The sequence below is a fragment of the Gigantopelta aegis genome, chromosome 9 (genome assembly GCF_016097555.1).
Source record: "Gigantopelta aegis isolate Gae_Host chromosome 9, Gae_host_genome, whole genome shotgun sequence".
Lineage (NCBI taxonomy): Eukaryota > Metazoa > Mollusca > Gastropoda > Neomphalida > Peltospiridae > Gigantopelta > Gigantopelta aegis.
Genome location: NC_054707.1, coordinates 29,735,658 through 29,753,092, shown reverse-complemented (window position 1 = coordinate 29,753,092; position 17,435 = coordinate 29,735,658). Strand labels below are relative to the sequence as shown.

At 38.0% G+C, this 17,435-nt stretch overlaps 1 protein-coding gene across 3 annotated transcripts in view; it reads right to left on the bottom strand.

Moving 5' to 3' along the window:
- Positions 1-9,668, bottom strand: part of LOC121380966 (protein lin-9 homolog) — a 53,088-nt gene extending 43,420 nt beyond the window's left edge. For 2 of the 3 annotated variants that reach the window (XM_041510020.1, XM_041510021.1), the window contains exons 1-3: positions 9,636-9,668; positions 4,303-4,335; positions 1,867-1,907 (exon numbers count right to left, since the gene is read on the bottom strand). In XM_041510020.1, coding sequence (XP_041365954.1) covers positions 1,867-1,907; positions 4,303-4,335; positions 9,636-9,660 — 99 coding nt within the window. In that variant the 5' untranslated portion in view covers positions 9,661-9,668. Of the gene's footprint in view, positions 1-1,866; positions 1,908-4,302; positions 4,336-9,525; positions 9,545-9,635 lie in introns of those variants that run through there. The other variant, XM_041510022.1, reaches the window with a different exon arrangement.
- Between the last annotated feature and the right edge of the window lie 7,767 nt (positions 9,669-17,435).

Genomic DNA, 17,435 nt, shown 5'->3' with positions numbered 1-17,435 from the left:
AACTCTACATCTCCCAATGTCAGGCAGTGCACACATCTAGCAGCCAAGTCACTCAGAGCGAGAAAGCCAGGACAAAGATCATGCAACTCACTCTTCACACCATGAACTTTTTACACTTCAGGCACACTCAAAGAACATGAGGAATGCTACAATCTGACATAATATAAAAAACAACATTCCAGTAAACAAGGCCATGGCCGACTCCCGACACAAGTGACAATTTACAAGCCGGGAAAGAACACTTTAAAAGAAAGTAAATTAAACAAAAATAACCTGTGATAAGACCGATATAATGTGTAGGAAGGTATTCCACACAAAAAACTATCAATTAAACCAACAGAAAAGGCCCATGATGGTTTAGATTAAACTGGAGCAAAGAAAAAGATGTCCGAACCAAAGCAGCGAAGAAGAAAAAAAGAAGTTACAGTCATGTGACAAGAATGGGAAGGAGGACTATAATTAGAAGATTAATACCCTTAGGGGAATATGCCTTTGTTTGAGGTCAGGTGAAGCAGAAAAGAAATCATGTATTTATTTTTTTAAATTACTAATTAATTAACACTGTATCTTTTAAAATGATTACAGAATAACAAGTACTGATTGTTTCAGTGTAGGGGGTGTTTGCTCAAAGTATGTTATTAAAGGGACTGTCCGGAGTTTGATGCCACTAAGATGTTTCTGACTAATAACTTTGTTTTAAAGACTACACACAGTGTTGAGAATTCCACCATCGATCACCTTCTACAATCAGTTTGCACCAATCGGTGAACTTTCAATAAACAGTTGGTTATAATTATACAAACATAAAAAAGATTTGCATTATAACCACTGTGAGCCTATTGTTGTGTTCATTGGAATAGACAATACACAGCGCTAATTTTACCGTTACTAACAATTTAGTATCATTTTTCTTTATGTGCACATGAAAACAAACCTAAACATATTTACATCAATTCCACCATGTAAACTGGTGGAACAAGTATAATTAAATGTTCCCACACAATGTTCTACAACACATCTGTAGAGCCAAACTGATCAATTTTCGATTATAATCAATCATTGGAACGACTAAAATTATGTACCAAATACAGATCCTTTTCTTTATATTCAATGTGTTTATGGACATCCTAATGTTTATAAGTATCTCAAACTGGGTTTGGAGTCCCAATAATTCTGTACGTATGAAAAAATATATATTAGGAAATAAAATTAACTTTGACCTACTATGTACAAACATTAGGACAATCAAAAACACATATAATATATAGTCACTCCAAACTAAAGTAAAATACTCTGAAGTAAATATGCCTTCAAACCGGACATTTGACTTGGTTCTATGGGTTTCCGGTGTAGAGGGCTTTTATAAAAAAATCTGTTATAAAATCTGTTAGTTGGCAACATCTTAACAATCGCAGTAAAGTGAGAACATTCCCTTTAATAATCAGCAGCCTACATTACATGTAGCTCTCAACATCAATGTGGCCTATAGGACTAGTGCCTCTCCCTTTTCACTCGTCTGGTCTTAAACGTGCTTGTCCCACCCATATCTTTCTCTTGAAAGAGGCAAGCAATATTACACCGGTTTCTCACTTGGCAGCAAAATATTTGCTCCATTAAAACAATTTAGCCATCAAACCAAAAACAAAGTTAAATCTACAAATAAATAATCTTTTTCTCAATATATTGCAATTTTCAGTTGCCCAGTCTGGCCATTATTTACTTGCTATGTGAACACCAAAAACAACATATCCCAGGATTGCAGGTAAGTGTCAGCGTAGTGGCTTGGTAATGAAATTATCAAAAAGAGTAGCCCACAATGTCCAGACAAAATGAACCAAGCCGTATACAGTACAATACAGTACTCACATTTCCTCTTCTTGGAGGTGTACTAAAGGAATTTCCCTTTCCTACAAGAACAAACAAGAACAATTAAAACAATATTCCATTCACTATGGATTTAATATACTCAATAAATGCTAAGACGTGTTTACATTTAAGATAGCAGCAAATGGTAATATTGAACCATACAAATTAGATAATTATGTAAAAACATAGTGTAAAGAGCAGCAAACGAACAACATGGAATATTTCTTTACTTTTTCAGCTTTTTACAAATTACAGTTTTGTTGGGTGGTGGTTGTGTTTACATAATTATATATACTTTTTATTTGAATGTACATAATCATATTCATATAATTTGCCTTTCCTATACATGTATATAATTTGCCTTTCCTATACACGTATATAATTTGCCTTTCCTATACACGTATATAATTTGCCTTTCCTATACACGTATATAATTTGCCTTTCCTATACACGTATATAATTTGCCTTTGTTTGACACCAAATAGCTGATATATTATTTGTGCTATGGTGTTATTAAAACATTTAATTATGCATTCCTTACAAACCAAACAATTTGAGCATTTATCTGTATCAAAGATTTCACTATAATAATATACTCTTCAAAACAAGTAGGGGAACCTGAATATTAATGCTAATATCAACTATTAGACCGAACACACGTTTTGACCACAGACTTCCTAGTAAAGAATGTTCAGGTCTGTTTATCAACACACCGAAACACATTCCATAGTATGCACATGTATCATGCAGTTGTCCCGTACACGTGCTTGGGGTGTCATTCTCGATTTTGACAATTTCCAGGAAGGTCCATTAATCACTGTGGAACATTATTTCTGTCAATCTTTTTCATTCTGTTGATCATACAGTTGTTATTGTTTTGTTTTTAGTCATTTTATTATTAGAATTTACGATGCGCGTATGCAACGCAATGAGTGTCTACAGGCTATTGGCATGCTGCAAATGTTTTGAAGTCAGTAATTAGCAGACTATGGAACAAGTACCAACAAACCCAAAATGTTGACGATCGACCCAGTTCAGGTCGTCCCAGGGCAAAGACAGGAGTACAGGATCGATTCATCCGTAACGGTAAATCAAATTGTTGCAAACCTTCATCAGGTTACGGGTCAGGTGATTAGAAATCGTCTTCATGCAGCCCATCTTCATGCTCGACTGCCCCAGGTTGTGCCTACCTTGACAAATCGTCACATTGCCCACAGATGTGAATGGTGTAGGGAGCGTCAGAACTGGGGTATTCATCGCTGGTCACATGTCATGTTTTCAGACGAGTCCCTATTCACTTTGGACTTCCTTGACAGACGTGGTTGGGTCTGGTGACGACGAAATGAACAGCACGCCAACGTCACAATGCGATTTCCTGACAGATTTGGCGGTGGATCGCTTATGGTGAGGGGTGGTATCACTCTGACTGACAGAACCACCTCCATATTGTGCAAGGAGGGGTCATTAGGCAGACTACATACTCACACCCTTTGTCGTCCCATTTGCTAGGCGTGTGGGTCTACGTTTTGTTTTTCTGGACGACAATGCCCGTGCTCACCGTGCAAGAATCGTCAATGCTCACCTCCAGCAGCACAACATCTATCGAATGCCAGCAATGAGTCCAGACCTTTCCCCCATTGAACACATCTGGGATATAATAGGGAGACGCAGTGTTTGAGATTAAAAAATTTGGGCAGTATCCCAGTTGGATACTAACATTTCAAAATCTGGTATCCCACTTGAGAATTTAGTATCCCACTTAAATAAAATTCATATATTACATCATAACAAAATTGGACGACATTGTTCTTGTTCCCAGTCTATTACTATGTTGCTATTGCTCCAGTGTAGCATTAGACTGGGTGCGAGCTTAAAAATATTGCTACTCAACTTCACTGTTTCAGCGAAAAATAAAAACGCAGGATTAAAAAACCCAACATTATATGGTATCCCAGTGGGATACTGGGTTATTGAAGTCTGGTATCCAAAATTACATTCTGGTATCCCCGGGATACCGGGATACTGTTAATCTCGAACACTGAGACGTGTACATCAGGCGCCGCAAGAATGGAACATACTCCTCCTAATGGCCAATGGGAGACTCATACACAGTATGCCTCGTCGACTGAATGAATGTCTGACACATCGTGGCGGTATCACCCACTACTGATTAAAAAAAATGTCAGCTTTCAAATTTCACTTCTGACCCCAATCGTCCTTCAAGATCTTTGGTGGTCATAAAATCTATTGTAATACTGAACCACCAGTTGTAGTGTTTACTATTCCCTATTATCATATAACAATTCCCCACAGCTAATATACCTTACAATTTTGGCAATTGTAAATTCTTATTAGAGTTTCCCTACTTTTTTTGAAGAGTACATGTATATGATAAACCGTAATTACACATATAGTACTGTACTTGCATATACATACCTTCCTTCATAGTGACAAGAGCCTTGGCTGAATCTAGAATGATAAAAAACACAAAACAAAATGTCTGTTAATTAGTAAATTTATTAACCATACATACAAATGTACATGTAATTACACTGTACATGTACATAATTAAACATAATGTGATCAAACAGAACTATTTTCTAAAATTTCATTAGGTAATTTTACAGTACTAAACTGTAATAATTGTTTAAGTGAGATCAAGCCTTTGGGGAGAGGACAGGGAAATGTTATGGAAGATCAAAGGAAAGAAATATTTGTCTGATGACACCTCAGCACATTTTTTATAAACTTTGGTTACTTAGCATACTGTGCACTGTGGCAATATTCTTTCATATTTGGTACTCGAACATTAAATCATAACTTTGCTGTCACATTTATTTTTTTACAAAATTGTGTAACTTTTCAACAATCGACGTCTCAAACATAGCAACATCTCAGGGCTGTAGGCATGCTCCAACTTAACACCACCTAGCGAATTGTAGCCCGTAGACTTAATGTGTCACAATCAGTCATTAGCCGATTGTGGGCCCAATATCGACAAACCAGAAATGTGGATAATCGTCCCCATTCAGGACAGCCAAGGGCCACATCTCTGGTTCAGTACCACTTCATTAGGACTTACACGTTGAGGAATCACGGTCAAAAATCCAATCAAATCACAAGAGAACTCTGTGTTACAACTGGCGTTACAGTGTCTGGTCAGACTATTCGTATCAGACTGCATAGAAGTAACATCCATGCGTGTTGACTCTACGTTACCCCACATCTAAAGGATGAAGGAAGGAAATGTTTTATTTAATGACGCTCAACACATTTTATTTATGGTTATATGGCATCAGACATATGGCTAAGGACCACACAGATATTGAAAGAGGAAACCTGCTGTTGCCACTTCATAGGTTACTCTTTTCGATTAGCAGCAAGGGATCTTTTATATGCACCATCCCACAGACAGGATAGCTGATACCACGGCCTTTGATATACCAGTCGTGGTGAACTGGCAGGAGCAAGAAATCCCACATTTGACTGTGAGACACTTTGCTGCCAGATGTCAATGGTGTACACATCAAGCTAACAAGCGATGGGCTCAGGTAATGTTTTCAGATGAGTCCAGATTCACACTAGACGTCCAAAACCATGATCGACAACAGCGTGTCTGGTGACATCCCAATGAATGGGTCCGTTAATTTTATGGTGTGGGGCAGCATCACCATGACTACCAGAACCCAGCTGTACAAGCAATAAAAAAACGAACTGTTTTTAGAATTATTTGTATTGATTTTAAAAGCAGTCAGCAGATTGATGCATGGTGTTTTAAATACTGCTTGCAAGCAATGCAACATAAGGTGGGACAAACTTCTTATTTGTTTTTTAAAATAGTTTTGGTTATTTCTATTTTTATTTTTTATCTAAATATTCTTTTACCATTTATTCAAATATACTACTGACTATATATATATATTGTAGTAATAGTCATATGTTTAGAAGTAAAACTCTATTGATCTACATCCTTAGTTTACGTTTTCAAATTTTAGCACCTGTATTTGCTTTCATAGAAAAATTATTGACGTGTGACCTCACATTTTTACTGACATCACTCACTAGTATGTAAAAATAAACATGCACATGCAGACAACACTTCGATATTTATTTTGGGCATGATCGCCATAAATTAAGAAAACTACAAATGTTTTAACTGACATACGGGTCATGTGTTTTTGACCTACCGGTATTTTGGTTCCTGTGTACAAAAAATAATGTTTAAGGTAAAATGTAACAAAGAACTGGATATACTTTAAATAGTCCCAGTAAAGACACATTTTTATTAGATGTATGGAAGGAAATAGTGTTTACATTAATATAAAACATAATTTCCAATAATGTATTAGGAATTGCAGAATCAACAATGACGGTAAGTAAAAATCATCAGTTCTGACAAATTAAATCTGCAATTGAGGACAAAGTATCAGCGGTCATAAAGATATTTAATGACCGTTTCGATCACGTGCAGGGCTTGAACTCGAGATATTAATTGCTGTAGGTCGGGAGCATCACTGACGGCACAAAAGTACCAGACACAATGCTTATTTCGATGCATGAAATACCGTTAGTGAAGCTCCTCAATGATGGCAAAATGTTTACACCTAGTGTACATTATTTGCCAGTATATAACATTAATGCATTAAAATAGGTCTACATACAGCAAAATTATTTATTTGATGAAAATGTATTTTCTTTTTTAAAATGCAGAGGGCAGGGTTTAAATTGCCGTCGGTGGACCGTTTCAGCATTTTGTTTTTAAATTGCCGTGGGTGAAAAAATTCTTAAGTTCGAGCCCTGACGTAACCCATTTGGCACCAAATACTGGTGCTATTTGTTAGTGGCTTTCAGCGGAAATTGTCTCAAATAAAATATAAATTTTATTGTGTGTATCATACAATCAAATGGGACACTTAATTGTATGGGACTTAATACAGGCTGTTAAAAATACTGATTAAATAAGACAACGGCAAGGTTTTGAAGACAAGATTGATGCGTTTTCGTTAGTATCGTATTTCTGTACATGCCAATATTTTGTTTTATCATATAATATCTTACATTTTCAGTGCAATCAAAGTATGTGATATTTTTCAGATCACATACTTTAAGAATTTGATAACTTTGCAAATTAGATGTAAATTAATCGAGGTCACGGCACTAGGTTTATTGACATTTAAGCAAACGTACTTTGGTGACACTCCATAATTGATGTATGCATTCATAGTCATCGAATAAAAAGATTTCAATGGCAATTTGACACTGAAAGCTGTCCAGCGTTCAGAAAACAAAAAAACTTAAGCTCTAGTTTATTTTGATGTCAGGATATCCAAAATGACGTCATTTGAGTTTGATGTCATTTCCATTCAAAAATATACCGCACCACATATTCTTACGCCATTTGAATATCTAGTAATGGCAGGCTGGAATTAAAGATGCGTGTACAGTTTACAAAAACATGTTGTATTAAGCTTGAGATTATATGATAAAGAGATTATTACCCTCGTGTATTTCAGAATAGTCAATATCATATATGAGGAATAAAAATAATGTATTATGCTCGCCAGAGGCTCACATAATACAATTTTTATTCCTAATATACGAAATTGACGATACCAAAAAACACTGGTAATAACCTCTATGTATTTTCTTAGACTTTTTGGTTGATTCTGTGTATTGGCCAACCCTTCTTCTCATGATAGTATTTAGAGGCTTGAAAAGTCAGCTAATACACCTGATATAGGTACCAAAAGATAGCAAATTATGCATTTTGTCACGGTTTGAGATTGTCCTTTGCTTATTGCGCATGCATTAAAATCGAAGGGCAATGCAAAACTGCTGCTGCAATAAGCAAAGGACAATATCAAACTGGGTACAATCTCAAACCGTGACAATTTTATTACCCTGCCACTTTAAAATTTCTTACCTGACTACCTACACGTCTGACTGTGAAACTGGGAACATAAACAAACGGTAGATGATATATCTTGGCGTCATATGTTTTCGATATGATAAGCAAAAAATTTAAATATATAATAAAAATAATACTTCGTACATACAATAATACTACCTTTATCAAGTCAGATTAGTTTATTGTGAAAAACGGTGATAATTTCCTATGAACGTCAAGTTTTCCTCCCAAAAAAATAGCTGCTAAGTCGTACTGGTGTTTTCGCTATATTTTAACAAATGTCATATGTTTTCGATAGTTTCATTGGCTGTCTATTGTTGTCCTTGTTATGGCAGTGTAGGGTCTATAAAATATTGAATAATTTGCACACCAATAGACAGTGCTCACTGAAAACACATTTACATTATGTTTTCATCACAGGTTAATGTCTAATCCTCTTGTTCTACGTATCAACGACACCAAAATTCAGATTGTCACTTAAGTACTCTGACAGAGATACAGAACTATATATTTTCAAAAAATCTAATTCCACCAAACCACCTTTATTTGTAGTAAATGTAAATGCACGTGTAAACATGCCCCCACCAGAAATTACTGAAAAGTACTTTGCTGTGAATGACATAAGAGGTAACCCAACCAGCCTTCCATAAATTTTATTGTTTAGTGTAATGATCACGTGGTATATCCTCTAACTTTGGCAGGTCAGATGTCAGTGTTGCAGATGATAAATTTGCAGTGATTTGTGATACCTGGATTTCGCTATGTGAGGCATTTGATTTATACCAAAATATTGCATTAGAAAAAACTGATAACATGCACACTATTTATGGTATTATTATATTATAATTAAAACATAAAGTTGGCAGCTTGACTTAAGCATTTTCAATCTTGAAAGAAAACAAGACACTTCTTTGTTTATGTTCAGGCTGATAGTGACGTAATATGTCGCGATACATACAGTTACGAACAAAGTATCGAAAACATATGTCGATCGAAATTGTATGACAGTATGATATTATTTTAAAGGAGGGTGGGGGGGGGGGGGGGCATGAGTTCGACCCGTATCCCCCCCCCCCTCTTTTCAATGGTTAGGGTAGTTTTAGGGATATACTACCCGGATAGGCCCATAGGGTTAGTCTTTATAGGGGTACGGGTCGAACTCTTTCCACCAGTCTTCCTGTGCGGTCTCTACCCCTACAACATATCAATACGGGAAGGTCTAGAAGTTAACTTGAGCTACTCGGTTACAAATGCGTCATACCGGCCTCAGTGGCGTCGTGGCAGGTCATCGGTCTACAGGCTGGTAGGTACTGGGTTCGGATCCCAGTCGAGGCATGGGATTTTTAATCCAGATACCGACTCCAAACCCTGAGTGAGTGAGCAAGGCTCAATGGGTAGGTGTAAACCACTTGCACCGACCAGTGTTCCATAACTGGTTCAACAAAGGCCATGGTTTGTGCTATCCTGCCTGTGGGAAGCGCAAATAAAAGATCCCTTGCTGCCTGTCGTAAAAAGAGTAGCCTATGTGGCGACAGCGGGTTTCCTCTAAAAACAGTGTCAGAATGACCATATGCTTGACGTCCAATAGCCGATGATAAGAAAAAAAATCAGTGTGCTCTAGCGGCGTCGTTAAATAAAACAAACTTTACTTTACAAATGCGTCATCGTCATGATGATGATCATCACCGGTGACCGTGCATCTGCTAAAAAAAAACGCATTCTTTGTAAACAAAAACAACCTTATTCCATACATAAAACAATTCAACAACTCGATCTTCAACTGGCTGGATAATATTTGTTGTGCTAATTAAACTACACTAAACTGCACTTGTGATGTTTATAACATTTGATAAACACTCACTTTCAACACTTTCCTCTGCCGCCATTTTGGTGGCGCCTCGGTTTCAACGGGTATTACCCTAAAACGTCACATATCTATAAAAGGACATTTATGTTTATTTTTAGAAGCGACCGTGATAGTGTATTGGTGGGGTTCGTATCCTGGTATCGGCTCCCATCCAAACTCCTCAATGGGTAAGCACGGGCGTAGGAAAGTGCCGAAAAGTGGGTGTGGGTGGGTGGTGGGAAGGGTGGAGTATTTATGTATGTTTGTCTGTCTGTCTGTCTGTCTGTCTGTCTCCCTCCCTTCCTCCCCTCCCCACCCGTTCCTTCTCCCACCCTCCATACATACATACATACATACATACATACATACATACATACATACATACATACATTCATCCATCCATACATACAAACAGACATATATTATTGCAAATTAGATGCAAATTAATCAGATCACAACAGCACAACGTTTATTGACATGTAACAAAAAACGCTTCATAGAGCAACTTTACATTGAAAGCTGCCCAGCGTTCTGAAAACAACAAAATGGCATGTACGAGTTTATTTTAATGTAATAATATTCGTTTTGAAAAGACACGGCTGGAAATAAAGTTGAGTGCAGTTTACAAAGACACGTTGTATTAAGCTTGAGATTATATGATCAGTATATTATTACCCTTCTGTGTTTCGGTATCGTCAATATCATATACTCTTCAAAAAAAGAAACGCAAAAGGGTACAAACGGGTTATAACTCCGATTTTATGTTTCCTACCGGTTCATGCTTTGTGAATATAAGGTCATTGCATGTCCCAAACACATTCCCACGGTTACATTCGATAAAACGCAGCTACTGTACAATAAAGTTCCAAAATGTGAATATTCGCAAAAACGCAGCCACGTGCAAACCATGTCACAACTGCACGTGCGTTGTCTGCACGTGCAACATGAACACCGACAGTATAAAAGTGCAGGGTGTTCGCTTGCCTGGCCTCTGTATCTGGCCGACAGTTGACAATCCAGGACATGCCACGTCTCAGTGAACCGCAGAGAAACAATGCCATCGGCCGACTAGACGCAGGCGAATCCAGAACGGCCGTTGCCAGGGTATTCCATGTGTCCCCAAGCACCATCTCCAGACTGTGGGACCGTTACCAGCAACATGGATCAACACGTGACCTCCCTAGATCCGGTCGACCACGGGTCACTACCCCCGGGCAGGACCGCTACATCCGGGTACGCCACCTTCGGGAACGATTGACTACTGCCACCTCCACAGCCGCAGCAATACCAGGTTTGCGCAGGATATCCGACCAGACCGTACGGAACCGCCTACGTGAGGTAGGAATTCGTGCCAGACGTCCAGTTCGAGGTGTCATCTTAACACCACAACACCGTCGACTCCGACTGCAGTGGTGCCAGATTCATCGACAATGGCCTCAACTGCGATGGAGACAGGTGTGGCTCAGTGACGAGTCCCGATTTCTGCTCCGACGTCATGATGGAAGATGTCGCGTGTATAGGCGTCGTGGTGAACGTTATGCGGCAAACTGCGTGCAGGAAGTGGACAGATTCGGCGGGGTTAGTGTCATGGTGTGGGCAGCCATCTCACACACTGGCAGAACTGACCTGTCCACGTGCAGGGCAACCTGAATGCACAGGGCTACATTGACCAGATCCTCCGGCCACACATCGTTCCAGTTATGGCCAACGCCAACGCAGTGTTCCAACATGACAACGCCAGGCCTCACACAGCACGTCTCACAACGGCTTACCTACAGAACAACAACATTAATGTCCTTCCTTGGCCATCGATATCACCGGATTTGAACCCAATTGAGCATCTATGGGACGAGTTGGACCGACGCCTCCGACAGCGACAACCACAGCCCCAGACCCTGCCCGAGCTGGCAGCAGCCTTGCAGGCCGAGTGGGCCACCATCCCCCAGGACGTCATCCGTACTCTGGTTGCTTCAATGGGCAGGCGGTGCCAGGCAGTTGTCAACACACGCGGAGGCCACACCCGGTATTGACTCCAGATGACCTTGACCTTGGTGGTGTGTCCTATCACTTACTCACAATGGACTAGAGTGAATTGTGAACAATCCTGCAACATTTGGTAATTATCGGACTCACCATTCAATAATTAAATCAATTCTCCAAATGTTACGACAATGTGGTTTTGCGTTTCTTCTTTTGAAGAGTATATATTAAAAATAAAAATAATTTCTCACACACCCATTGGTGAGAACATCATTCGTTATTTTAGATAACACATACTTGTTAACACATATACGTGCGATAACGTTTTAAAGACATACCACTGGCTGCTCCTAACGCGTTCGGTTTGAAATGTCATTTAGCGGTGTTAAAAAAAAAAAAAAAAAAAAAAAATAGCGGAGTTAAATGCACGATAAATTACCTCCAATCTGAATTCAGATTATGTTTATCTCCTAATTGACACAAGATAACTATAAGCGAAAGGACCGTTAATTTAAATTTATTTTAACCCCCCCTCCCCCCCCCCCCCCCCCCCCCCCCCCGGATATTAGTCCTGCATCAGAGCCGTAGGCCTATTTTTTTAGTAACAGGGGCCGGAAGTATGGCTGAAATTAATCTCTAGGGTGTGGAGTTCATGAAAATATAAGATGACATTTTTTAAAGTTGATGAGAATAAGATGGCGGCCGTTTTTCAAAATGGCCGCCAGTTCATCATGAAAACTGTATATCTTCAGAACTACAAAGCTTAGAAATGTGATCTTGGTGTCAAAACTGGTGTTTCTAATACTGTCAGGTAGTGTGTTGACTAATGGCTGACTAAAAGGACGGTAATTATGGAATGAAAATATTTGTAACAAGACTTTTTTTATGTCAAATGTAAGTTTTAGATTGTTGATAGTTTAGTTAGGATGTTTTAAAAATTATTAAAATAAAATATAACTGCAAATTGTAAATAATTGTATAAAATAATAGATCAAGATACCGACATATGTTATGCTATTGATCAATGGTTCCCCAGTTAAAAAGCGTTGTTGTAATTATACACCTATCAGCATCCACAAACACCTAACCACTAAAGCCTGAAAACAAAATAAACGAATGGATGAATTAGTGAGTGTATGTTTGAATGAATGAATGAATGTGTGGATGAAAGACCTCAATGTGTTGTACATAATACATACTACTGTCCTCAGATTCACTCTTAACTGACAGGGTGGGATGTAGCCCAGTTGTAAAGCGCTTGCCTGATGCACAGTCGGTTTGGGATCGATCCCCGTCGGTGGGCTTATTGGACTATATCTCGTTTTAGCCAGTGCAACACGACTGGTATATCAAAGGTTGTGAGATGGTGCATATAAAAAAGATCCCTTGCTACTAATAGAAAAATGCAACGGATTTCCTCTCTAAGACTATATGTTAAAATTACCAAATGTTTGACATCCAATAGCAGATGATTTATAAATCGATGTGCTCCAGTGATGTTGTTGAACAAAACATACTTTAACTCAATTAACATAACTTGTGTTGTTGGATCTACACATACAATAAAATCATCTGGTGCATCCCTTGGATACACTTGCATGCTGCTGTGCAAGGTTGTTCAATGTCAAGACATGAGCACTTTGAAGTACATGTGTATATAAAAGGGTCGACTAGTACACACCAGGATGTTCAGCAATTTGTGATCGATTAATGCAAATAGTCTGTTTTGGTAAACACTACCCATCAAGTGTTTTCTCAAAATCAAACTTGGTGGAATCCTCATTCATGGACATGCTGGGGTTTTTTTTAAATTATTTTTTATTATTACCCCAGATCAAACAGACAGTGTCAAGGTTATGGGCATGGTGTTTATCGCTATATCAACTGGTATCGGTGCAGTCTGCATGTGTATGTGTCTTCAGCTAGTGGCCATTTCTTCGCAAAGACACTCTTCTTACAGACCATGTCTCACTGAATATTGTTTAACAATGCGCAATCAGCGTTACTGAACAGGGCCCAAAACACCTGGTAACTACCATTTTTTATTCCTAAAACAATATTTCCTGTGTTCCCAGGTTGGGAACGACTAAAACCGTAACTTTCTTCATTATTTATCAGTATACTTAGTGTTTCCCATGACCCCATGCCAGTCTTAAGTGGTTTACATCAGCACATGATATATATGATTAGCTATGGAATAAGCGATACAGCATCATTATTTGGCTGTGGCACAGAAGATGTTCAATTTAATGATAAAGAAAGTTGACCAGTTACAGTTGATTGCAAACTTGGGAACACAAGGGATATTGTTTTAGGAAGAAAAGTTGGCGGCCACCAAACGTTGGGTCCCTGTATGAAAATGCATATTGCGCTTAGCTGAACAATCTTCAATAGTAGGTAGCCAGTAAGAAAAGTGTGCTTGCAAATGGTAATTCCATGGTAAAGTTGCATTTTCACTAAGATTTCAAATTTAGTTCACTGATAAATCATGCACGTAAATGAAATGTATAATGATTCCACTTTCTGAAACAAGCATAGTATTCAGTTCGTTTTTTTTTAATGGCTTACTAGAATATTGACAAACCATATGCATCACAAAAACGATTTATAGTTTTGTAAAGATAGCATCTCGTCAGTTACATGTTTTTGTCCCATCAGTTATTTACTAGAAAAGAAAGCAGTATTAAAAGTGAAAGAGATATTTCTCTCAAAACTGATCTTAATGCAGAATTGCGATATTTAGCTAGTAAAAGGTCTGTAAACAAAAATCATATCTTTCAAGCTGAGATAGTGATTATAACGTCAGTACAGACGTGGTCCGTAAACGTCCCACGTGTCTTCTTAACAAGACGAATCAAGTTGCCATACGGTTTTATAATTTTTAGAAAGATAAATATTTCTCATTTGATATGTGATATCCACACCATTATTTGTTATTTAAATGTTTAAAATGTTCTTCTACAATTTGGGAATTATTTATCAAATGTCCCATAAGGCACGATGGAATTCACCAAATAAGCTACCCAGAATGAAGACTTACATAGCAGTGCAGTGATTCCTCTACCGGCTGATGACATTGCGAGACGTCACCACACCCAAACGTGAGAAAAGAAAAATGGTTTATGGGTATGTGGTATCCAAGCTAATGAACCAGTTTTGATGTTACCCAGAATTGCTGAACAATCCGATACGAAAGTAACCGCCCATTTCTTGTGCTTCAAAGTGATCATGCTTTGACAATGGATAACCACGCAGAACATCAGGTAATAAATGATTATGTTGTGTGTGAAGATGATAGAAAGATGAAGACGCCAGTGTACCAGATGATAACTACTATGTGGATATGAGGACGGTAGTATACATAGCACTGTGTACTCAATTTATATATTACTCTCAGTGATTTTCGTGCTGTGGATGTGTTAGCAGGTCATTCATTCATTATTCATTCATTATTCATTTATTCATTATTCATTCATTCATGGTGTGGTATTGTCGTTGTGGTAACTTGTGAGTGCTAATAGCTCTATAATGACAACAATGCTTACCCAATGAGCAATCAATTGACTAAATGGCATAGCATTTATATCTCATCTTGGTTTATCATTTTAGACAAACATTTACAATTGTAGGTTAAATTTTGTTTTAATATTCTTCAAAACATGTCAACTAAACTTATCAACCATTAAAATTTAATATTTAACATTTAACATTAAATGTGTCTTTCCAACAAATTATTAGATTTTCATGCCAAAACACCGCCATTTTCATGAGCCATTTTGACTGTTTGAGAACCAATTATCGGACAGTATAACAAACCGTTTTGATGAACTTATCGACTCCATAAGATATACAATTTTATTGATGGATTGGTGGCCATTTTGGAAAATGGCCACTATCTTGCTCGCACCAACTTTAGAAAATGTCATCTTATATTTTCATGAATTTTATTTTCATGAATGAGATTAATTTCCACCATGGTGACAAATGTTATACTTTGGGCCCCGGTACACTTCACCGAGAGTATAAAAAGTTTGTTTTGTTTAACGACACCTCCAGAGCACATTGATTATTAATCATCGGCTATATGGATGTCAAACATATGGCAATTTTGACATAGTCTTAGAGAGGAAACCCACTACATTTTCCAATTAGTAGCAAGGGATCTTTTATATGCACTATGTATATGTAGTGTCATTAAACAAAACAGACTTTAAACCATCCATCGACCCATCCATACGTACGTACGTATACACCCACCCACCTGCCTACATCTATACATACATACATACATACATACATACATACCTATATCCATACATGCACACATATATACTTAGATAGTAGATATACGCACACACATACATGCACATATAAAGTATCTACCTATTTACAGAGCATATTTCATACTATTTTCTATGATTCATGAATCACTGGTTGGAATAGGAAAATCGTTTGGGCACGCACAGTTTTAAAATGTCTACATGCCTTTAAATGGTGTAACCAGAGCCTTTCGACTGGTATATCAAAGGATTTTTTTATGTGCCGTCCTTTTTGGGGGAAAGTGCAAATAAAAACAAAAATGCTGTTAATGGAAATTGTTTGACATCCAATAGCCAATGTTTACTTAATGTGCTCTTGAGATGTCGTTAAACAAAAATCAATTTGAACGATTTAAGCCGAGTACAGCCCAAGATGTCCCAATTGGGGCATTTTGGGCTTCAACACGGGTCGTAGATCAATGCTACAGCGCTCGATACACGATCAATCCCCGTCGGTGGGCTATTTTTCATTCCAGCCAGTGCCCCACAACTGGTGTAACAAAGGCCGTGGTATATACTATTCTGTCTGTGGGATTCTATATATATAAAAAATGCCTTGTTACCAATCGAAAATAGTAGTACATGAAGTGGTAGCAGCGGGTTTCCTTTCTCAATATACCGGCCTCGGTGGCTTCGTGATTAGGCCATCGGTCTACAGGCTGGTAGGTACTGGGTTCGGATCCCAGTCGAGGTATGGGATTTTTAATCCAGATACCGACTTCAAACCCTGAGTGAGCGCTCCGCAAGACTCAACGGGTAAACCATTTGCACCGACCAGTGATCCATAACTGGTTCAACAAAGGCCATGGTTTGTGCTATCCTGCCTGTGGAAAGCGCAAATAAAAGATCCCTAGCTGCTAATCGAAAAGAGTAGCCCATGAATTGGCGACAGCGGGTTTCCTCTCAAAATCTGTGTGGTCCTTAACCATATGTCTGACGTCATATAACCGTAAATAAAATGTGTTGAGTGCGTCGTTAAATAAAACATTTCTTTCTTTCTTTCAATATTAGTATTACATCATATATTATTCCAAGATGCAAACGCCTTAGTTAAAACACAATAAAGCGTTCACATTTAATACCTAAACTGTTCCAGCCTATCCGTTTCAACTGGAACGGTGTGAAAAGTGTCTAGACGCTTTTTGGTTGAAAAGTTTTCACAACGTTATAACAGCACTGTATAGGAACGACCAAACAATTTTGTCGTTAAAACATTTCCAAAACGGTTCTGAAACGTTTTAAGACGCAGATGGGAACACCGCTTCAAACTACTGACCGATAAGCACAACCTCAAATTTAGTTCATATACTTCACTCTTTTGTTCACCATCTCTATATTTATTACAATGTCACACGTAACGATTTCCATATACCTTTGTAAAACTGCTGTATTTCCCCGTCTCACTTTCACTTTATCTCGAATGCATAAGCATATTTTGCTTTTCACAAGAAAGTTTATCTTAATGCTTTAAAAACATCAAAACATAGTATTCAATGAAACAAAACAGTCAAGCTTG